We start from the raw sequence: 25724 nt of genomic DNA on the forward strand, positions 1-25724 counted from the left end.
TTTATTGCATAGCGAGGGGAGTCATAGGGGGTTTGAGGGGTGTAGGTAACCCCACGCTATGGAGTCCGGGGCAGCACCCCAGAAAATTTTGGTTTTGGACCCTATGTTAGGTTGGGCAGACCTACCTATGGTTTTTTGCATGATTTTTGCACATGGTTTTGGATGCGATGCTTTTTGATCCATGGTTTTGGACGTGATGGTTTTTGGTCCATGGTATTGGATGCTTCGGCATGTATAAATATGTATTGTAAAATTGAAAGGAATATAATAAAAAAATCAAACTGGTAGTTTCGATTTTTGGATCCAGGGGAAAATCTCTATGTATATGTGTTTTATGTGTTATTCTCTCGCATTGGTTATTTTCTGTGTTTTAGAATTCGTATGCAGGTAATTACTATACAGGGTTAAAACCTACATTTGGTATCAGAGTTGTTTTGGCTTCAAGGACGCCTTTGTTGTTGAAGGGTTTCGCTCGGGCCTGTGGTAGACCCCATTCAGTGGGAGATCTATGGGATCGATTCTGGTGGTGAAAGAAGATGGCGAGCAGTGGAAAGATAGAGATCGAGAAATTTAATGGTCAGCGTTTTGAGTTGTGGAAACTCAAGATGGAGGATTTGTTGGTGGATAAAGATTAGTGGATTGCAGTAGATCCTGGTACTAAACCAACAGGAGTGTCTGATGAAGAATGGAAGAAGTTGGATTGGAAGGCAAAGAGAACAATACGATTGTGTGTCTCAGATTCAGTATTGCTGAATGTGTTAGGGGAAGCTACGATGAAGGCTTTGTGGGACAAGTTAGGGACTTTGTACCAATCTAAATCTCTAGTGAATAAATTGTTCCTACGGAAAAAGCTGTATAACCTGAGGATGAAAGATGGAGACTCGGTGACAGAGCATCTGAATGCATTTAATACTATGGTAAGTCAATTATCGTCTGTTGATATCAAAATTTTAGATGAAGATAAGTGCATTATTTTTTTTTGTTCTCTACCAGATTCGTGGGATAGTCTAGTTATTGCAATAGGTAGCAATGCAACTGCCTTGCAGTTTGATGAAATAGTCTCATCCTTGCTGACGGAGGAGATGAGACGGAAAAATATGGAGAGCCAGAATGGTGATTCCTTGTCTGTACGAGGACGGTCCCATAACAGAAACAAAAATAAGTCATCGAGTGGGAGATCTAAATCTAGAGGGAGATCTAAATCTCGAGGAAAACCTATAAAGGTGGTGTGCTGGAAATGCGGAAAGGAAGGGCACTATAAAAGGGACTGTAAATCTAAAGCTCCTGACAAAGGAAAGGGATCTAATGATGCTCCTTATGCAGAGGTGAAAACCACCTCAGATGAATGTGGGGATGTGTACTTGGCTTCTTCAAGTACACATGTAGATCATGAGGCATGGTTGATTGACTCAGGTGCATCCTTTCACTTCACTCCCCATAGAGAGTGGTTCTGCGAGTATGAGAAATACGATGGTGGTGATGTCTTCTTAGGGAATGATAGGAAGGCTAGAATCGTTGGTCAAGGAAACAAAGTTGAATTTGCAAGGTGGAAGGGTTAGAACACTTCCAGGTGTTCTACATATTCCTGCATTGGCCATAAATATGATTTATGTAAGCAAGATGGATGATGCAGGTGTAAAAACAGTGTTTGAAAATGATACCTGCAAGATGCTCCGGGGAGCACTGGTATTGATGCAGGGAGTTCAGATTGGAACTCTGTACAAGATGCAAGGTAGCATTATTGTTGATGGGTGCAACAGTTCTGTGGTTCCTGAAAGTGGAGCAGAAAATCTAGTGGTCTCTTGAGAGAAGACCATGTTGTGGCATCAAAGGCTTGGACATATTGGAGAGAAGGGCCTTTGAATACTTGATGGTAAAGATATGGTAGAAGGTATGAGTAATAGCTCTCTGGATTTTGATTTCTGTGAAAATTGTGTATATGGGAAGAAGAATCGGGTGAGTTTCCCCTCTGGTGGTAAGAAGGCGAAACAGATATTAGAGCTTGTGCACAGTGTTGTGTTTGGACCTGTGAAGGTTCCATCACTAGGTAAGTCTATGTACTATGTATCCTTTATAGATGACTTCTCAAGGAATACATGGATATATTTCCTTAAGAAGAAATCTGAGGTCTTTGACAGGTTTAAATAATTTAAGGCTCTGGTGGAAAACCAGATAGAGAAAAAGAGAAAGGTGCTGAGGAAAGATAATGGTGGAGAGTTTTGCAATAAGGAATTTGAAGAATTCTGTAAGACGTGTGGTATAGCACGACAATAGAGTACTCCATACACACCTGAGAAAAATGGATTTGCAGAAAGAATGAACAAGACTTTGATGGAAAGGGCAAGAAGCATGCTTAGTGGTGCCGAGTTAGGACAAGAATTCTGGGCAAAGGCGGTGGAGATAGCATGTTACCTGGTCAACAGATCACCTTCATCAACGTTGGAGGATAAGACTCCACAAGAGGTATAGACTGGTAAGAAACCCTCTCTTTCACATATGAAGGTATTTGGATGTGATGCATATGTACATGTTCCAAAGGAGAAATGAACCAAGTTGGATAGTAAATCTGAAAAGTGCATCTTTATTGGGTATAAGGATGGTTTAAAGGGTTATAAGCTTTGGAACCCAGTAACAAGGAAGGTTGTGTACAACCGAGATGTGGTGTTCAGAGAGGTAAAAGATGTTATTAAACATGAAGTCCAACCAAAGGAACCTGAGAAGATAGAGTTTGAGCTAAAGGAGGAAGAATCAGACTCTACAACAGAGGAGGAATCAGAATATGAAAATCCACAAACTCTGGGTGTGAGAAGATAAGCTTGAGAAAGAAGGCAGCCAAAAAGGTATAGTCCATCTACTTTCTATTCAAATTTTGCTTTATCTATTACTGATGATGATCCCAGAAATGTGAAGGAATCAGTAGATTCAGAGGATGGAACACTTTGGAAAGAGGCCATGGTTGATGAAATGGCATCTTTGCACAAAAATGAGGCTTGGGATCTGGTGGAGTTGCCAGCTGGAAGGAAACCCATTGGCAGCAAATGGGTGTTCAAAAAGAAGACAAATGCAGAAGGAAAGGTGGAGAAATACAAAGCTCGATTGGTAGCAAAAGATTATTCCCAGGTGCTGGGAATTAATTTTGGCGATATTTTTTCTCCTATTGCCAAGGTAACTTCTATTAGATTACTTTTATCTGTTGTTGCTTCTTTTGATTTTGAGGTAGAACAAATGGATGTGAAGACAACATTTCTTCATGGGGATCTGGAAGAGGAGATCTACATGAAGCAACCTGAAGGCTTTGCGGTGAAGGGTAAGAAAGAACTGGTATGCAAGTTAAAGAAGTCTCTATATGGGTTAAAACAGTCACCAAGGATGTGGTATCAGAAATTTGATACATTTATACGGGGACTTGGCTTCACCAGAAGCAAAGCAGATCACTGTGTGTATTTTAAATTAATTGGTGACCGTGTTATTTGTTTTTTCTTGTATGTGGATGATATGTTGCTAGTTGGAAATGACAAAGAAATTATCCAGGATTTGAAGACCCATTTGTCCTCCAAATTTGACATGAAATATCTTGGTGCTGCAAACTATATTTTGGGCATGGAAATTAAAAGAGATCGGACAAAGAGGGAGCTCTGGTTAAACCATACGAAGTATGTCTAGACAATATTGCAGAGCTTTAATATGCAGGATAGTAAACCGGTGAAGGTTCCTATTCTTGTAGGTGTCAAGTTATCTGTTGAACAATGTCCCAAGACACAAGAAGAGGAAGAGGACATGTCCCATGTTCCATATGCAAGTGCATTCGGTAGCCTAATGTATGCGATTGTCTGTACTAGACCAGACATTGCACATGCAGTGGGAGTATTGAGCAGGTTTATGTCAAAACCAGGAAAGGGGCACTAGACAACAGTGAAGTGGGTTTTTAGGTATTTGTGTGGCACTAGTGATTATGGTTTGTGCTACCAAGGAAGACCAGGATTGGATAGAGTGTTGGATATTCATGGCTTTGTTGATGCAGACTGGGCTGGAGATCTCGATCAGAGAAGATCTACAAGTGTGTATGTGTTTAACCTATTTGGAGGTGCAGTCAGTTTGATGAATAAGAAACAATATATAGTGGCACTATCAACTACAGAGGCAGAATACATGGCAGCCACTCATGCAAGCAAGGAAGCAGTTTGGTTGCAGAGATTGTGTTCAAGTATGGGGTTAGTACAGGGAGCTATAAGGATAGACTGTGATAGCCAAAGTGCAATTTTCTTGGAAAAGAACCCCGCACATCATTCAAAGATAAAGCACATTGATGTTTAGTATCACTTTGTGAGGGATATGATATAAGACAAAAAGGTGTTGTTGGTAAAGGTGGAAACTTTGTAGAATACTGCAGATGCATTGAAAAATCTATGAGCTCTGAGAAGTTCTCTTGGTGTAGAGAAACAATGGGTGTTGCAGGGCTGGATAAATAACTAATCTCTCTTGTGGCCCCCTATGGAAAGAAAACAACAAGTGGGAGAATGTTGGGTTGTGTTATATTCTTTCCACGACTAGCTCATGTAGTTAACTGGGGGCTAGAAGGGGGGTGGAGCCCCCCCTTCGTTGCGCCGATTGCATAGTAGGGGGAGTCATAGGGAGTTTGAGGGGTGTAGGTAATCCCACTCTATGGGGACCCTATGTTAGGTTGGGTGAACCTACCTATGGTTTTGTGCATGATTTTTGCACATGGTTTTGGATGCGATGGTTTTCGGTCCATGGTTTTGGACGTGATGGTTTTAGGTCCATGGTATTAGATGCTTCAGCATGTATAAATATGTATTGTAACATTGAAAGGAATATAATGAAAAATCAAGTTGGTAGTCCCAATTTTTGGATCTAGGGGAAAATCTCTGTGTATATGTGTTTTATGTGTTGTGCTCTCGCATTGTTTATTTTCTATGTTTTAGAATTCGTATGTAGGTAATTTCTGTACGGGGTTAAAACCTACAATTCAACATTAATAAAATTAGCTCCCTTCATCCGGTTATGCTCTTCGCAACATGCAATCAGCTCTGGAAAATCTCATATAGCATGTGTATTCACCAGAAAATGTGAACACCAAGATATTCTCGGCAACGCACATTCCCTTGCAACATGACCTTCTTGGTCGCAGTTATAGCATCTGATCTGGCCTCTTCCTCCTATCCTCCCCCCTGGGGATGCCACCTCCTCGTCCCTAAAGAGATTCATTGACTTCGAAATTCATACTTTCTAGGTGATCAACCAGAGCATCTAAGGATCGACATTGATCCATATAATGTGTCGGGGACCCACAAAATTCACAAAATATATTGTTGGGAACATTAGAATACTTTTGTAAAATAGGACATAACTGAGGTGAGTGACCATAAGATCTACAAATTTCATAATACTCACTCATGGACATAGATTAATGTGGAGGAAACTCCCGATACTGAGTCAGACCCTGAAATGGCATTGCTGAAGAAATTTGTGCAATTTCGGAATTATGCAATGGTGGCGATGAAGGACCCATAGGAAAACTCGATGATCCTTGACCCCTAAGTCATGGACATTAACTAACATGATGCCCTTCAAATTGGCAGTGTGTGCACCATACCAGAGGTTGCATGGGTCACGCAAGAGAAAGATCCTTTAGTCTCTCAGTAAGAGTGGAAATTTGATTTTGAAGTCCCATAATAGTAGGGTTAGGCGAGGGAGCCCAAATATATAATCTTAAGGATATCCTGCCATTACCTCGATCTGCATGGCCTGTTCCAAATCATCCTGCAATGTAGCAATATTCTGCTATGATAGCAGAATCTGAGTCATAGGTAGAAAAGATTTAATAAAACAATCCCTCTGATGATGAGGATCAATGGGATATGATAGTTTACTAATAGCATCTTTGAACCTTTGCATGCACTACCAAGTAGATTCTCCTTCTCTTTGATGGATATCCAACAATTCTGCCAAGCCTTGCTGATTCGACTGAGGTAACTTAAATTCTTGAAGAAATTCTTGTTTGACAACATCCATAGTGGCATTAGGATTTACATCGATCCACTTAATAAACCATCGAAGCGCCCGATCTCATAGAGTAGTTTGGAACTCAACAAGTTTAGTGGCATTAGGAGTTTATTGAGCCCTCCAGATAGCTTCAAAAAGATACCAATGTTGTTTGACATCTTCGCCACCCCGTCCTGGAAATTTTGGATATCGGGTAAGTGATTCAGCCATATTTCCAACCATGAATGTGTGCCCCAACTGAACAAATATAAACCCCTTGGAACTCGGTTGAAATTTATTGACTAAACTAGACTGGACACCACTACTGGTATTATTTCCTCCACTAGAGCTACCAACAATATACCTAGAGTATACCTACTGAAATTTCATAGTTTTAGTTAATTTAGAAAATAATTGATCAGGATTTTGATACAGTACCAGGGGAAGGTTATGGAGAGAAAGTGTTTCATTTATATGTTGCGAGTTTTTTCTACTAGGGATCGACTCATATTTAAGGAACACTCACCTGATCACAAAATGCATGTCATCATCTACTAGAGTATGCTCCCCCAACATCGTAATCGGTTGGACAAGTAATGTTGCAAAAATAATGTTAGCTCACCGAAGATCTTGGGGTCGAACCCCATTGGGTTAGTTGTTCGGCCCAAATTTTTTTTGCCACAAATCCTGAAGGCCACGTGGTGCCCTTCCATTGGGCCACATGGAACCTCCTCATTAGTCCACCCACAAACACAACAACCAATAAAATTGTGTCATTTGTCCCCGTACGGTCATGCCACGTGTCAGCACATGATTTGCACTTCTGTCTACTGTACATGTACAATCACATGCTGATGTCATCGCCACGTCACATGTACAATCTACACAGTCAACAACCTAGTCAACACTACAAGTTGACTTTATAATTATTTGCCAAAAACTTCAGAATGTGATAACTTTCAGATACAATGTTAGATTGAGGTGATTCAAGTGTCATTGGAATCAGAATGACAATATCTATTATTTGGCGCTAGTTTCAGGAGATTTTGAGCACTTTTTTTTGGGCATATTTTTTATCCCCTGGATCATAGGATGTTCACCAAACTTCTTCTTAGTCATGTGGGTTTTTAGGTCCCATCTATCAATTGGAACATGAGTTGTCTAATGTTTGTATCTTTTATCTTTTTCATAAATGGATCTACTTCGTATTTCTTTCATGCATAAAGAAGCTTGAGACAAGGTTGCCTTTTTTCTCCAATTCTATTTCTACTTGTTGTTGAAGGCCTTAGCCACATTCTAGGGGAGGAAACTTGGACAAGTGAGTTTAAAGGTAGAGTTATAGCTCATACTCTAGAAATTGCACATCTTCTTTTTTTTGATACTATACTTATCTTTTGTAATGCTTGGCTATAGATATCCAAAAATTGCATGAGATTAAGTTTATGTTTGGGAAAGCTACAGGTATGGTCATCAATGAAATAAAACGTACCATATTTTCACAATTTAGAGGATAATGAGATCCTCCATATCATATCAGTCTTTCCTTTTGACTAAATTGGAAGATTGCTGAAAGTATTTGGGTTTCTATCTGAAACCAAACTATTACAGAAAAGAAGATTGGATTTGGTTGATAGCTAATCCTAAGAAAATACTCACATGTTGGAGTTGCAAGTGGTTATCTAGAGTAGGCGGGTTATTTTTAGTAAAGTCGAGTCTTAAAGTCATTTTGGTTTACTAGATGTCACTGGCTTAGATTCCAAAGTGTGTTTTGGAGAAATCCAAGAGGATCTATTTCAAATTTTTGTGGGAAGGGTCCCAATATTATTTTTTCCTTCCTTGGGTTAAGTGGAATCATCTTGTTGTGTCAAATCTATTGGGTGGATAGGGGCTAAAAATTATTTTTATGTTCTCAAAATCCCTTGCAACAAAGTGTGGGTGGAGGCTTCTCTCTACACACAATCTTTGGATGATGGTGGTCTATTAGAAGTATATTTCCCCTTATTCCCTCGAATAATGGATGAAACTATAAGACAAATTGTGACAAAACATATTAGTTTTATGGAGCGTTGTTCTAAATTTATTTGGTCTGATTTGTTCAGGTCTTGCATGGAAGTTCAAGTATGGAAACAAGGTTAGATAATGCTCAAATCCTTGTTGGGGAGTGGTGACAGACATAGACTATCACAAGCTCTCATTGATTCTCTAAGAGGTCAATGATATTTCATACTTGAACATATTAGTAATCCTTCTTACATTACCCTTTGGTGTCAAGGTTGGTTGACAACTACAAATTTAAATCTTCAAGTGAGTTTTTGGGAGGAATGTTCTAGATACTTGGATGTTTTTTCTACATGTCACATTACATTAAATGATAGAGAGGATGAGTTGGTTTGGGCGCATGCTCTGCATGACATGTGTACCCTTAAGCTGGGTTATATTCATTTAAAAGTTCTAGCTCAAAATGTTGAGATTTCTTGGTAGTGGAGAGTACTCTAGAAGTTGAAAATACCCTCCAAAGTCTTGATTATTGGTTTGGTATATCATCAGGAAAAAAGTTCCTACATGGGATGTAATGCACTTTTAGACATAGGATTGGTCCTGGATTATGTGTTTTGTGTAAAGGTAGTGAGGAGACCATTTAACACTTGTTTTTACATTTATCTTTCACAAAACAGATATGGTCAACTTACTTGAAGAGTTCTAGAAACATTGGGTTCAGAGAAAAGCCACAAACCTTTTAGAGCCCTTCCCCTTATTATTAGTTGGGGAATATGGTTGGCTAGGAATAAGGAAATTTTACAAAATAAATCATCATATATGGAAAAGATAATTGCTAAGGGTTTAACTATTATTTCACACTACCCCCAGCCAAAGGTTCCATCTTGTGTAAGAACTATCTTACGAGAAAATCTGAATGTCGATATCCCCTAGGGATATTTCTATGGGGCCTCTCAAGGGGAGGATTCAATCTGTGGTGGGAGGGGTTCATTTTTCATTTACCATAGCATCATTGTTTTAATGTCAATATGGAATTGGGTAGAGGTACAAACAACTAGGCAAATTTGTTAGCATTCAAATCTCTTACTACTTTTGCTCAAATTCAAATTTTTGGTGACTCTTTTTTGGTGATGAACTCGGTCAATGAGACTCAACTATGTCGAAACATATCCCTTGTTCATATTTTGGAGGATATCTTAAGATTGAATCTTATATTTCATTCCTTTACATGGATACATGTTTAAAACGAATGAAATGGGGGATGTTGACAAGCTTTCTAAGGATGGATTGTATAAGGATTAGGGGTTATGCCAGGTGACTGAAGTTGTTGGAGCAGAGCATTACTAGTATTTCCACGGACCTTACATGGATGATTTCCATTATGTATATCATGTTTAACTTCTGAGACTATTTCAAAACTATTTTTTTGTTTCGATGCATCACAACAAATTTTTTTGTATGTATCTCATGTTTTCTTTTGTTACTGTTATCAGATGAGGTTGGTTTTGATAACACTTTAGCAGACTTTTATTTATATGGCTGATGTATAGAAAATGTAAGGCCTATTTATGACAGGATAGTAGTTATATATTGTGTTTTTTGACATTCTAAATGTCACTATAGGATCTGGGCAATATCTTAGTGAATGCACACTTTAGTGTATATACAAAATGCATTTTCTTTCACACTTATGAAGGGAAGTACGTTTTTTTTGGAAGGAAAAATAATAGTAAGGAGGTTCCACTACCTAGAACTATTAGCGTTGGAGAAAACCTATTCATTTCCTCTTCAAGCTACTACTTAAGAAAGAACCATTATTTGAAAAGGTTTGGGGCTACAAGAATGGAAAATATGGGAGATGATATTCGAGGGACAGATATGCTCAACTCTCTAGTTCAATTTATCAACTCAAACATCAACCTCAACAATGATGATTTGTAAAATTGTTGGAAGCCATCCCCCAGATACATCTCCCATATTCAAAGCCAAGAAGGAAACCCATCATTTTGGCTAAGCATGCTCTAGTTGGAAATTTTACAATCCTTTGGCCCAACCCAAAAGATGTGGAAACCTAGATAGAAAAGCCATCATTCCCCTATTTTAATGGATAGTTAATATCATTTACCTTTGGCTATGGTTATTATTCCTTTATTTTTAAAAATAAGGAAGAGAAGGATCTAATTTTTTAATCAAGCCCATACTTCATTTGATAGATAGGGGAACTTATATGTCCTTATGGACCCTTGACATTAATCCAAAAGAGGAAATTATAGCAGAGACAATGTGGGTTAGATTATCCCACCTCCCTATAATTGTTTAGGATGATTTCTCCCTTAGATATGTTGGAAACAAACTAGGTAATGTCATTGACCTAGTAGAACCAAAATGAAATCTATATTCTTGTGTGTAAATATGCATAGGGGTTGATTTGCAGAAGGGACTCCTAGAGGCTTTGAAAAATAATCTAGATAGATGGAGCGACCACCAAATGCTAGATTATGAGTAGAATCCATTCAAATGCATTGCATGTCTTGCTTATGGACATTTTCCCAAAGGATATCTTAAAATCCAAGAAAAATAGCCTCCCACAAAGGAACAGTCAAGAAAGGAACTCAAGTTCAAGAAAATTCCAAGTAAGCACACTAATTTTTAGCATAAGGGGCCACCATAATTGAAGCCACCATAATACGGTCCACATACTTCAGGAAATAATAAATTTGAAATTATGTGGAACTTAGATGGCTTACTAAATCCCAAAGTTAAGGAAATTGAAGTTGAAAAGAAGCCAATAGTAATTCTCAAATTTAGATCAGGTAATCCTAGTAATGGTATAGACCCATCCCTTAAGGATCTAATGGCTAATTCCTAAGCAGAAGAGAAGTAAGTAAAAGAAGTAAAGTAAGATGAAGAGGATGTAGAGGAGTCAGAGGAGAAAGAAGAAGTAGAGGAAATAGAGGAAGAAGGGAATCAAATTAAGAAAAAAAAATGACGTGGAACCAAAAGTGAAGGTCCATTACAAGTCTTTTAAATCCTTCTCTTTCACCAAAATCCTAAAGAATGCTCTAAAACCTTCCCATTTTCTCACCCGGGAAAGGAAAAGAAGCATAATTAAGTGTAGATAGCTTATGAGGTAGAAAATAACATTTTATTAGGATGGTAGTTGACTCTCACCTTTCCCTTAATTAAAGGGGCATTATAACTAGCAATTAATCATTATATTATGTTTTTTAGTTTTTTTTAACAATCAATTTGTAAGAATCTATTTTTATACTTTAGAATTTGGCATGAAAAACTTTTAGAAAAAAATTCCTTCTCTCCTTTCATCTTTATTAAAAAAAGGAAAATATATGAGACACTCTATCAACACTACTCATGTGCTTATGGTTAATTATGCTAATTTTTTTAATAATAAAATACTTCTTAATTTTAATTAAAGAAAAAAAATTATATATACTAATAAAAAATCAAACATAACCATAATAACATCTTATTTCAACGTCAAAACCATTGACCAAAAAAAACATAATTATAATTATAATTATAGATTTTAACATTTAAATTATAACTTAATTAAAAATATATATTATTAATTATTATTAATTACCCTCCCCATCCCATCACACATGTATTTATATAAAACTATACATTAAAATATATATCATATTATAATCGATTAATTATACGTTATTATCCCACCTCATCTTAAAGTTCCACTACATCTTTATATTGGGAAAGAACTTGATATTTAATATTTAATTAGATATCCTTACCTAATATCAAATTATTATTAATGTATTGGTACTATTTTCAACTTTGAAACTTGATCTATTTTTAACTATGTGTAACCTTGTGCATTTTAGTTTAAATTAGTTATAGTAAAATTTTAATGTAAAATTGAAGATGACAAATTAACTAAATTGATTTTTTTATGGGTAATTTATTCACATCTTAGTTTAGATTAGTTTTATTAAAATTTTAATGTAAAATTGAAGATGACAAATTAACTAATTTGATTTTTTTTTATGGGTAATTTATTCACTCAAACGTTGGTATCAACCTAACAATATCTCATTACTTTATATTAGTCTCAGTCAACTTGTAATATAATATTGGGGATGACCAATGAACAAAATTATTGAGAAATGTGTTTGAGATTGGTATCCCAACAACGTGGCATTTTACAATTTTAATGGATTGTTTAATATTGTATACCTTAAAATAACATTGATTCTCTTGCTAACCAGTTTTGAAGTCAATGGAAAGAGATTCTAGATTATTTATATGTTATTTTATCATTTTAATATAAATATGAACCTAAGAAAATAACTCAATTATTTGAAATCGTCCTCTTAAATTTTTGTTATTTAATTGTTTATTATTAATTGGAGTTTAGATTCCTTGCTTCTCATATTTATTAAAATACATCAAAAGTTTTCACTTGTCAAATATAGTTGGAGCTTGGTTGTTAAGTAAACTATATATCTTTATATTTAATATCTTTAAAATATAAGTTGGAATAGAATCTTAATTTAAATATATGTTATTATAATAATATTTTATAATATAAATAATAATAAGTTTGAAAAGTTTTGTAAAATTTAAATATTTATATTATTAATAAAATTAAATCATTATAGATTACAAAAATATTATCTAAAAAATGTTGCATGTTGCTCTAAATATTGGAAAAAAAAGGGAAAGAGGTAAAACAAGGAACAAAGAGGACAAGGGAAAAGACAAATAATCATAAATGAACTAATAAAAAGGTTATATTTAAGAAAAGTAAGATGGGATGAAGGAGGAAGTTGTGCACGGATAGGGCTGGTTAGTGTTGAGTGGTTGTAAATTTTCCTTAAGTTAATTTTAGGATAGTTTTTTTTGGTTTGTATTTCTACCTAATTTGTAGGTGAAAATTTATGGAAATGTGTTAATAATTTATATATAATTTTAATATATGTGTGTAATAATAATATTTATAAATAATTAAATAAAATATTGTAAAATTAATATATGACTATTAATGAATGAGATTATTTGTTTTTTATTTGTTTTTTAGTTGGAAATTGTATTGTAAATTTTAATAACTCATTTGATTTTATTTAATAATGTGGATGTTAATTGTTGTTAGTTTGGTGAAGGTATTTTAATTTATAAAAGGGAATTTTTAATGTTTGTTTTCAAATTTATGTGTTTTATATGTTTTAATATGAGAAATATTTAGATATTAATGTATGTGTTAAATTTTATTTTCAAAAATTTTCTACATATCTTAAGAAAATGAAGTGATGGTGTCAAAGGGTGACGAGTAAAACTGGGAAAGTAGAAGTTTGTAGAAAAATATTTCGTAATTATAGATGGAGTGATTGATTGATTATCTATTTAGCACCCGTCCATGTTATTATAATGGTGGAGGTTTTTTATCCCTCTTTTTGCTAATATTAGTTCATGATTTTGCAAGATTTATCTATAATTGAGGTTTGAGGTGGATTTGAAAAGTAATGGCACATAAGTGATTATGATTGAGATCTAGATTATTGCTATTAGTGATCGATGTGATCGACATGGGAAATGGAAATGTATAATATATCTATGTTAATGAGGATGCATATTAGTGGTTGTTGCACTTAGCTAACATAAGAGGAAATGGATGTTTCAACACCTATAAAAATATGGATATGTCCTAGAGATAGTTATAATCAATTTACTTAGGGTAATCAATTGTTTCATAACCTAGATGAACATGCATCCATTGTATTTTCAGTTGTGCTCAAATGACATAGGAAAATATGGATCTTTGATCAAAGAAGGGTGAATATGCATAATTTCTTGATTTGAAAAATATGGATATACGATAATGGGAATTACACCTAATTCACCTACAAGATCCTTAATATTGCAAATGATGTGAATTGAGCTACTTTGCATTTCCAATATAATTGTACCATATTTCAAATATTTGATGTAGGAGCATCTGGATATTTTTTTAGAATGACAAGACCACACAAAGGAGTTCAATTAAGAAGAAAATGTATATTAGAAAAAGGGAGAAATAGAGTAGGTGCAATAGAGACTAGGAAAAAGCATAGGTGTGGCAAAGGTTGAGAAATAACATGCAAGTACAACAAATATTGAGAAATAGCATAGGCATAAAAAAGCATGATAAATTGTGTAGGCATGACAAAGCTTGTATATATAGTAAATTAGTTTATTGTATAGTTTGAGGAGTGCATGAAATCTTGTAGAGATGATTAGAAAATTAGACGAAGAAGAACAAGAAGACACGTTCAAGAAAATGAAGCACAATGGAAGAGAAGTTAAAGTGATTTAGTGTGGAGGTTGAGAGTTTGGGAGCACACATATAATCTTGGAATGCATACAGTGTGAAAGAATATAGAGCCTAGAGGAATCTAAAAATTTAGGTGCAAGGAACTAGAGGATATTGAAGTAATTGAAGGAAATAATGAGGCAACCAAAGAGTCGAAACCTACATGAAGAACCTTTAGGATAAAAAACCAGGAGAGTGAGTAGAGAGGGAGTGCCACCCAAATGGTAGAGTTAAGTAGTAGTTAAATGAGATTTTACAGTAAGTGAATAGAGAGTCAACTGCTAATCAAGAAGAAAGAAAGAGGTTTAAGAGTTTGTAAAATGTGTACTTCAAGAATTTATATTAATGATAAGACATTTTCCTTAGGTTATGTACTTGGCTCCCAATGTATGCTAATTATTAGTAGTTAATGATGAAATTTTTCCATGGGGGACTCACTCAGTGAACTTCTGATATATCACGTGTGTTCGTGCCATATTAAACAATATCCTTAATTTGACTACATATTGGAAAATATATCTAAAAATCACATTATTTAACCCCCTACCAATATGAACCCAATACAACTTCCCAATTTAAAAAATCCATACTTTCATTAGATATTGTAGGTATCCATTTTTTCATTAACATTTTTTATACCCCTTTATATTTTTTTCATTAACTTTAAGCTCCATTTTTAATATTTGCCAATGTAAAAACCCTTTACCCCCTATAGATCCCCCAACATATTATGTCATTTTTTCCTCAATATATATCCCCCAATATGAATCCACGAGGTATGATATTGCTCCCCCAATGAAGCCCCATGCATTTTTCATGCGTATATGATTCTTGATGTATGGTTATTCCATTTTTTACTTAATTCATCTATTTTTTGGCTTGAGTGCAATCAAAACCCATAGGATGTGTTTCTTGGGGATCCATAAGAAAAACCCATATGTAAATGCACTAACAATTGAAATTTAGCTAATTGTGATAGACTTCCACCAATATAATGCTTTACCACAACCCAATGAACTATGTTGATGAAAATATTATTAGTTAGCACTATACCTATATGTGTGAGTTTATTTTTAGGTTGTTACCGAAATGAATTTATTGAGAATCGAAAGCACAACACCCTAACTACTCAATATTGTGGAACTATTTCATTGATTTACTTTGGAAAATAAGAATTCAAAGAATTATATTCCAATAGAACATATACATCCACAATTAATGTGTTAGGTGCTTTGTCCCCAATAGATTTAGGGCTAGGGTTTGTTATTCAATGTTTATCTCACTTAATTGAGGCTAAGTAGCTAATTACAACAAAGACCAATATACATGTTTATTTTCTAGAATAAACAATCATGCTTTTCCATTTCTTATATATTTCCCTAAATTTTTTCTTAACTACAATCTAACCGACCTTTGAATTGTTACAACGTTGGCATATCTATGTTCATCATTGTCTTTTCTACATCTACTAAAGACAAAAAACTAACTCATGATTTCTTGATCTAAGAGCTCTGATCCATGTCTCCTTTTCCTTGTCTCGGAGGGTAAGGATTTGTATGAGTAGAGAAAGAGACAAACACAAAAAAATAACGAATTTAACATAGTAAATATAACTAATTTTTATTAATGAAGAAAACATGAAAATCATCATACATATGCAATTGTTAAGAATGGCAATAACTTTGTTTGAGAAGAGATGTGCAGTGACACTCATTTGTGAAAATCCTTATTATGAGAGATGAAAACTTCATTAGATTTGGGAAACATAGCAAGATTGAGACCATGCAACACTATGTTGGAACACCAACTATATGAAGCCATAAATGTCACATACAAACTTTGTCTTGGGTGTTATTTACATAGTTATAAAATTCTTAATGAGCTCTATGATCTAGAAAACCATTTTAATCACTTTTCTATATTTTTTAAACTTTGTAAAATACTATAAAATAAATCAAACCAACTCTAAAAGTTCAAAACTAAAATATTGCCAAATTTAACATATGTTCCAACCTATCCAAACAATGATGTAGTAGTTGTTGAAGAGCATGAAAATAATTCTCAAGTGATATTTAAGAATGATGATAGTTTTGTTTGAGAAGAGATGTGAAGCGACACTAATTGTTGAAAATCCTTATCATGAGAGATGATTTGAAAACATGAAAATGGGAAACACTTTTTGGAATTAGGGTTTTATGGTTAATAAGTGTTGGGAGAACTAATCCTAATTTAAAAGTTTATGAAAAAACCATACCCACTACGTGCAATACTATACTTTTCTATCTAGAAAAAATCAAAGCAAAATGATTGCTAACTATGAAAATATTGACATATACCTAAAATTGAAAGCATCAAAAAATAAGGAAAAGTGTTACCCAGATTCACATTTTCACTTGACAAACTTCATTGATTTGGGAAATATCACAAGGCTGGGACCATGCAACACTAAGTTGGAATGCCAGCTATACAGAGCCATACATGTCACATGTAAACTCTATCTTACATGTTATTTACATAATTATAAAGTTCTTAATAAGTTCTATAATGTGGAAAAACCATTTTGATGACTTTCCCGCAATTTTAAACTTTAAAAATACTAAGAAATAACCCAAACAAACTCTAAAAGTTCAAAACTTAAATATTACCCAATTCAAAATCACGGGACATGAAAACTTCATTTGATTTAGGAAAGATCTCAAGGTTAGGACCATGCAACACTAAGTTGGAATGCCAACTATACAAAACCATAAATGTCACATATAAACTTTGTCTTACATGTTATTTGCATAGTTATAAAGTTCTTACTAAGTTTTACAGTGTGGAAAAACCATTTGATAACTTTTCCACCATTTTAAACTCTAAAAAGTACTAAGAAATAACCCAAACAAATTGTAAAAGTTCAAAATTGAAATATTGCCCAATTCAGAATTAAGAGAGATGAAAACTTCATTAATTTGGGAAAGATCGCAAGGTTGGGACCATGCAACACTAAGTTTGAATGCCAACTATACAGAGCCATAAATGTCACATGCAAACTCTGTCTTACATGTTATTTGCATAATTATAAAGTTCTTAATAAGTTCTATAATGTGGAAAAACCATTTTGATGGCTTTCCCACAGTTTTAAACTTTAAGAAATACTAAGAAATAAACCAAACAAACTGTAAAAGTTCAAAATCACGAGACATAAAAACTTCATTTGATTTAGGAAAGATCTAAAGGTTGAGACCATGCAACTCTAAGTTGGAATGCCAACTATATGAAACCATAAATATCACATACAAACGTTGTCTTAAATGTTATTTGCATAGTTATAAAGTTCTTAATAAGTTCTATAGTATGGAAAAACCATTTTAATGACTTTCCCACCATTTTAAACTTTAAAAAGTACTAAGAAATAACCCAAACAATTTGTAAAAGTTCAAAATTGAAATATTGCCCAATTCAAAGTTAAGAGAGATGAAAACTTCATTATATTTGGGAAAAATCACAAGTTTGGGACCATGCAACACTAAATTGGAATGCCAACTATACAAAGCCATAAATGTCACACACAAATTCTGTCTTACATGTTATTTGGATAATTATAAAGTTCTTAACATATTCTAGTGTGGAAAAAACCATTCTGATGATTTTCTCACCATTTTAAACATTAAAAAATACTAAGAAATAAACTAATCAAACTCTAAAAGTTGAAAACTGATATATTGCCCAATTCAAAATTACGAGAGATGAAAACTTCATTAAATTTGAGAAAGATCACAAGGTTGGGACCATGCAACACTAAATTAGAATGCCAACTATGCAAAGTCATAAATGTCACATACAAACTCTTATAAAGTTCTTAACAAGTTATATAATGTGAAAAACCATTTTAATGACTTTTCCATGATTATAAACTTTAAAAAATACTAAGAAATAACCCAGACAAACTCTAAAAGTTGAAAACTGAAATATTGTCCCTTTTAAAATATATTCCAACCTAACCTAAACAATCACCTATATAGAAATCTAGCCCAAACAATCACCCATATAGCACTGGTTAAAGAGAATAAAATGAATTCTAAAGTGATAGCTCATTTTAAAAGTTCAAAACTGAAGTATTACCCAATTCAAAATATATTCCAACCTAGCCCAAACAATGACCTACATAGCAGTTGCTAAATAGAATGAAATGGGTTTTGAAGTGATAGTTCATCCTAACCATTAGGGATAAAAGGGAGTAAAAATGCAAATGGCGTTGGGTGGAAGGGGCCCTATCAAGGCACCCTATCAATGGCAATGGACGAAAGAGGTTCCCACCTGATTTAAGTGAATTAAAAAATCATGTACCCTCATCCATTCAATTATTAAAACAAAACAAAAAAAAGTAGGAGAGCGCCCGGGCGGGGAAGCGCTGGCTGCCGTCCCCACACGCGCCGCTGACGTCACCCGCTTTTTTCAACCGCCTCATTGTCCATCGGAAAAGAGGAAAGAGAAAACGGCCCTCCAAAAAAGACCATCAATATCCCCGTTCACCGCCGGGTGGGACCTACGCAGACGTTTGCCACGTTCATGCTCTGCCACATCCCGTTGCGCCGGGCCCACATACAGCTGGCGTAGGGCTTAAGAAGGAGCGGGTGGGGCGCTGGCTGCCCGTCCCGACCGGCCGGCATTTCCCGGCGGTGGCATCTCCGTTACCCGCAACGTCAAAACTAAAACCAACCCACATGCGCGCTCGTGCGTGCGTTCAATTCCCCGCGCGGTTTTCAGGCAAACTTCTATCCCGTAACTGCCACCTGTCACTCCTGCCCCTCACCCCTTCCTCACCCCCTCTAATTGTGTGTTATTTTCTCCCTTTTTTCACATTTCTTCTTTCCCATCTCTTCCATTCTTTCCCCTTCTCATTGGCATTCATTCTGATTCAACCCTTTGTGTAGGGGTCCAACCAGTGGAACCATCATCACAACAATTATCTGCTCAGCTCAGCTTTCTCCTGTAATCACTGCACCTTCACCTTTGTGCTGCTGCTGCAAAGCCTGGCTTTCACTGCAATTGTTACCATGGTTATGGAGCAAGCAAGAATGAGTGTAAATATTGGCAATTGCAGCTGGGATGGTTGATAGGACTGGGGGTGCAGTAGAATAGACCAAGAAAGGGTGGTTCAAGAAAACTGATCAAGATCAAGAACAAGAATGCAAAGTAGCAGTCAGTATGGTGTGCCTGAGGTCCCAGCTGCTCAGTTTGTGGTGGGGAGGGTCCATTCATCAGGAGCTCACAATCACATTTTCTCTCTTGCTCATGATATACCAAAGAATTCCTCACCTCATCCTCAACCCCAATCACACCAATCTTCAGAACAGCAACAGCAGCATGGTGGCAATCAACAAATGATTGCACACAAGATCAGATTGGAATCAGATTCACCAGAGGTTGCTGCACCATCTCCTGGACACCCCAAGCTCAACAACACCAGCAATACTGCTACTACTGCTAATAATTATAGTAGCAGTAATCACAACAATAATACTATCAGTACAGATAACTATAATAAACAGCAGCAGCAGCTGGCTCAGCTTGCAGGAGGGGATGAGGATGTGCTTGGAAGTGAAGATTGTGAAAGAGGATCAGCTGGAAATCGATGGCCTCGGCAAGAAACCCTGGCCCTTCTCAAAATTCGATCCGAAATGGATGCCAATTTCCGAGATGCCAGCCTCAAAGGACCTCTCTGGGAAGATGTCTCAAGGTAATTGTATATATCATTTTCTGGTCTGATTTATGTGAAAAAAACTTTGGCTTAAGAATTTTCACATATCTTCTTTATTTGAGCTGTAAGACTGCAACTTTGAGAATCTGATTCAGTTAAAATAGTCAGAAATTGTTACTTTGATTAGTTGAAAAAATTCCACAGCACCCGATGGTTACAATGAGTGATAAGTGGAATCATGACAGTGAGAAAATTGTTACTGACCATTAATGGAATATGGATCATGAACTAATTACCTCTGTCAATGCAGATGTTCCCAAAAATAATGAAATCTGGATCATGAACTAATCACCTTACTCTATGAGAAAATTATATCTCCATTACAGCTTCTTGCTGCTAAAATTCTTTGAATGCAGATATTCCTAAAAAATAATGAAATCTGGATCATGAACTAATTACCTTACTGTATAAGAAAATTATATCTCCAATACGGCTTCTTGTTGCTAAAATTCTTTGAAGTGTGTATAAGGTTTAGAAAACTGGCCGGAGAGGAAAACCTAGAGTGGTTACTGTTGTTTTGTAGCTTGGAAATTAGGTTTTTCTAGTTATATAAAGGATTTATAATTTGTCCAAAGTTTACGGTGTACACTTCATCTATGATCAAATTTTGATTTTTTTGGAAGAATCAGTGGAGGGGGGCAATTCTAGTGAAATAGTTGAAAAAAGTTTTCTTAAACACAACGATCTATACATTAATGAATTTTACTGTGTAAATTTTTTTTGATTTATTCAACCTTTCTGGTGTACACTCCACCCATCACCCATCATCAAAGTTCAAAAGCCAGATTCCAGGCAATCCCATTCCAGAGAAGTAGTTGAAGAAAGTTCTCCCCGACGACGACGATTTGCGCATTGATGAGTTGTTCACGAGAGTGGCGTGGGGGAGAATTTCGAGGAATCGAAATTGGAATGTCAAAGTGAGAATTTTCTTCCAGCATTCGTGGAAAAGTAGCTGCGATAGGTTGTTGATCCGTGGAAAAGTCGCTTCGGTAGTTTGTTGATCCGTGCATTCATTTATGTTGGGCGTAGCGCGCCAGGTTCATGTACCCAAATCACAACTGTAACACCACCGACGACCACGACGATCTTTCGATCTTCAAGCGAGCAATTCAGATGCCTATGGCCACGATAATGGAAGGCAATGCATATGCATGCTCCTAGACAAAGTGCAAGCAACGATGGACCATGTTGTGATTGACACCATTGGCCATGGATCCAGCAGATAAATGGTTTCACTTTATGGATATTCAGGTCTCAGTGGGTTTGAGATTGCTTTGGAGCTTTGAGATCTTCAAAAGTAGTAGAATGAGCTGCTCTCACAGTTTCTTTACTTTGATGTATTCTTCCAGATCTATCACATTGACCAATTTTGAGTGGACATTTCAAATCAGCCTAGTTGCAACATGATATTTTCTATTTTGTATTCGTCTCTCACAACTTAGAAGATTAATTTTTATTTTTTAATCCAAGTCCTTTCTAGCTTGGTCTTATCCCTCCCTATACTGTGGGTGGTTGCAACAAGTTAAAACAATCTTGTTCTTTTAAATAGCTGTTAGGACTACAATTGTCTTCGGGCAACTTTTAATTATACCAGCAAGAAATCATTATCAGTATTACTATATTAATTACAAGCAATTATTATCAGTATTTACTATAATACTGAAAAATATAAAATCCTTAAAGATGCATCTGGGGAATTTTGTATCTCTAGGCACTTCACTGATCATGAATTGATCCTGATCTATTCCTGATCTATTAATATCATTGAAGGGATTACAAACTATAGTACAAAGTGTTGAAGATCTTCCTGAGGTAACTCCTGAGAGCACCTTGCTTCTTTTGGCCCAATTAATTATTAGTGTAGTTAACACAGAATGATAACCATGTTCAGAGATCTCAATAGCCTGCTAAATAGATGCTTCTGTTTGTGACAAATCAAGCACTTGAATCTTTCTATTTTGCTGTATTGATCCAAAAATTGCGCATTAGATATTGGATTAGATCTTGATGCTTCTGTTTGTGACAAAATCAAGCACTTGAATGCTTCTATATTTCTATATTGATCCAAAAATTGCCCATTAGATATTGGATTAGATCTTGTGTACCCATTACAGTACTGAATGTATTCGATCATACCAATCATTTGCTTGTCATGATCTTAGTCTTATCTGTGATTTAGATATAAGATAATTGTGACCTTTGCAGACTAATAATTTGTACGATCTTAGGAAGATTATTCATATGGTACATTCATTCATTATAAGTTGCAAGAGTGAATGATTTTCTGGAGTCATAGAATGCAGATGACTATGATATTGAGATAAAATTTGGATGCCTGATACTGTATAATAATAATGTTGATTCAGGAGGCTCGCAGAACTGGGGTACTATAGAAGTGCGAAGAAATGCAAAGAAAAATTCGAAAATGTTCACAAATACTACAAGAGGACAAAGGAAGGGAGGGCTGGGAGACAGGATGGCAAGAGCTATAGATTCTTCACCCAGCTGGAGGCTCTCTATGGTAGCAGCAACTCAGGAAATTTAAACAACATGAACAGCAACAGCAACAAAGTTACAGTAGCCATCAGTGGGGGATCAGCAGCGCCTGTGGGCAGTCTGCCCATCATAGCAGCTCCTCATGATAATCAAGAAAATAGGGAAATCGTGGATAACAGCGTTGCTGTGAAAGCTGCTGCAAAACCAGTTAATGAGAGCTTGGATTTTAGCACTGCAACAGCTGCCATGAGTTTCTCTACCTCAGATTCATCCGAGGACGAGTATGATGAGCCAGAAGATCAGGATCATGATCATAACAGAAAGCGAAAAAGGGCTGCTTCTTCGTCTTCTGAGACCATGGTAGTGTTCTTTGAGAATCTGATGAAACAAGTAATAGAAAAACAAGAAACTATGCAACGCAAGTTCTTGGAAGCAATTGAGAAAAGGGAGCAAGAGAGAATGATCAGGGAAGAAGCCTGGAAGAGGCAGGAGATGGCAAGGCTGACCAGAGAACAGGAGCTCAAGACCCAGGAACGTTCACTTTCTGCTTCCAGAGATGCAGCATTGGTTGCTTTTCTGCAGAAAGTCACAGGCCAGACATTACAGTTGGTGCCCCCACAATTGCCCAGTGCACCACAGCTTCAGCTTCTAGAAGCTCCTCCTCCCTCACCTCCCCCACCTCCTCCCCCTCTCCCACCTCTTCCTGCTCCTGCTCCTTCTCCTGCTGCCCCATCTGCTGATCAAGCTAACAATCCCAACAATCCCAATGCAGATCAAGATCAGCAGATAGTAATTCATCAAGAGGATATAAAGGATTTAAACAGCCTTGATCCCAACAGTAAGAGATGGCCTAAGCCTGAAGTACTTACGTTGATTAAACTGAGAAGTGGGATGGAGCAGAAATTTCATGAGCCAGGACCCAAGAGTCCATTGTGGGAAGAAATCTCAGCAGCCATGGCCGCCCTGGGATACAGTAGAAGTGCCAAGAGATGTAAGGAGAAGTGGGAAAACATCAACAAGTATTTCAGGAAGGCCAAAGAGAGTAACAAGAAACGTCCTGAGAATGCCAAGACCTGCCCTTACTTTCACCAGTTGGATGCTTTGTACAAGAAGAGAAATCTGGGCAACAGGCAAAACAAAATCATGGAGCAGGATTCAATGGTCAATGGCAATGATAACAAGGTGCAGGATCAGAAGCCTGGAGAGCGTGAACAGCCCAGTGGAAGCAACAGAGAAAATACTCAGGACCATAATGACCATCATTCCCACCACAACCAACAAGGTGATCATGGAGCAGATATCTTGACAGTCATGCCCACTGGTCATGGAGAACCCCAGGCATACAACCATGAGAGAACAAATCCAAATGCAAATTCTTGTTCTGCAACAAGGGATGCTTCAAACTTCATGGCTATGGTTCACAAGTTGACATCTGATCATCCTCCAGAATTTAACATGTCTACATCCTCCAATACAGAATGAGAACGTACAAACAGGCCTGCAAATTGTTTGAGTGTAAGGATTACAAACAAAATGAAAAAAATAGCCACGGGGTTTAACGTGTACCATATACTGTATCAATATTCAGTGTTCATGCTGGTGGGGATTGAGATTTTGATTTCATGAACAGGTTGGTTTTCATGGAAGCTCAAATAATGATCCATTGAATTGTTATTGGTCAATCAAGAAGTGTTGGCATTGACAGTTTGGGTTTTCATTGGAGTTAGGGTTTCCATTGCTGTGGTTGAATTTCACAAGAACCCTATTCATCCATTTGGCCACATATGGGCTGGACCGATTTTCTCTACTTGGATTATTACATAGTTACTATTATTATTATTTGTTGAATAAGGATTTCTGCAAGTCATGTAGTGAACCAATACGTGTTTGGCACTGTTGAACATGTTTATATATATTATGTAATATTGAAGGGGATATTAGTCCAGGAGACTACAGGGAGCCTTTATCATTTTCAGTCCAGCTGTGCTGTGCTACTACAGTAGTTGCCTTATTTGGCAACAGCAAATTCTTTAAAGAACCTTTCATTTATTTTTATTTATGGACACTCTGACATCAGCCAAATGTGCTCGTTTGTACTTTAATTTTAATTGTTTTTTCTGGTCTCAGGAATCTGATCCTGCCTGCCTGCTCAGACTTGATAATGGTGGAAGATTTAATTATTAAAAAAGGTTTCCTTTACTCTGCAAGAGCAAATAAGAAACAAAAGTGATTAATTCATTGCAAAATTCTGATGTTAGAAAATAGTAATCAGCAGCCTAAGTCTAATGACTTGTTGCAGACTGTAAGAGCCCACACTGTTACTCAACAGTGACAATATACATTAAAGAGTAAAATAATTCAAATTCTAATGAAAGTAATTATGAAGAGCACGTTAGAAATTAAACAATACTGTACACACATAAATAACTCCTATTCTTTGAATTTTAAATCTAAGTTCCTGCACAAAGACCTTGTCATACTGTGCCTAAATAATTACTATTCCGTGATTCTCAAATCTAGTCTTTGCACAGAGACCTTGTCATACTGTGATCAGTTTAGAGAATATATTAGATTTTCAAAGTTGTCTGCACAGAGACCTTGTCATACTGTGATCAGTTTAGAGAATATATTAGATTTTCACAGTTGTCTGTTTATCAGAGGCTCTTAAACATAACCATCCAATTAGATTCGAATAGAAAACTAGAACATGTACTTGTATTCTGCCATTTTTAGGGCAACTGTGTTGGTATAATTTGTATTCTGCCATTTTTGGGACAACTGTGCTTAGACTAGCCATGTGCAGTTGGGAATAATTAATTTTAATTTTGATATCCAATCCTTATCTTATTAGTTGTAAGGTTAGAAGTATTTTATCCTTATACGCCTTCTTCTGATCCTTAAAAGGAGGTTCATTCATTTTGTTTTGGAATTGTGGAGATTTTATTTTATAATGATTCCATGCCTCACCGTTAAATGTGGTTGGTGCAAATCCAGGACTTAAAATTAATACACAAAAATCTAGAGAGCAAAGTGATAAAATTAATTGAGGAAGTTACATTATGAGAAAGCAAAGTCATGTAATATATATTTAAATTAAAAAATTATATATATATATATATATATATATATATATTTTGTTATTCTAAATTGAAGTGG

At 35.8% G+C, this 25724-nt stretch overlaps 1 protein-coding gene across 1 annotated transcript; it reads left to right on the forward strand.

Moving 5' to 3' along the window:
- Positions 1–19189: 19189 nt before the first annotated feature.
- On the forward strand, positions 19190–24681 carry LOC149199204 (trihelix transcription factor GTL1-like). The gene is made up of 2 exons (XM_089402342.1): positions 19190–20051; positions 22439–24681. The coding sequence occupies exons 1-2, from the start codon at positions 19501–19503 to the stop codon at positions 24048–24050; spliced, it is 2163 nt and encodes a 720-aa protein (XP_089258468.1). The 5' UTR covers positions 19190–19500; the 3' UTR covers positions 24051–24681.
- The last annotated feature ends 1043 nt before the right edge of the window (positions 24682–25724 follow it).

Source organism: Pinus tabuliformis, chromosome 2_1, assembly GCF_031772625.1.
Source record: "Pinus tabuliformis cultivar Carrire ecotype Pingquan chromosome 2_1, CPIR1, whole genome shotgun sequence".
Taxonomy (NCBI): Eukaryota; Viridiplantae; Streptophyta; class Pinopsida; order Pinales; family Pinaceae; genus Pinus; species Pinus tabuliformis.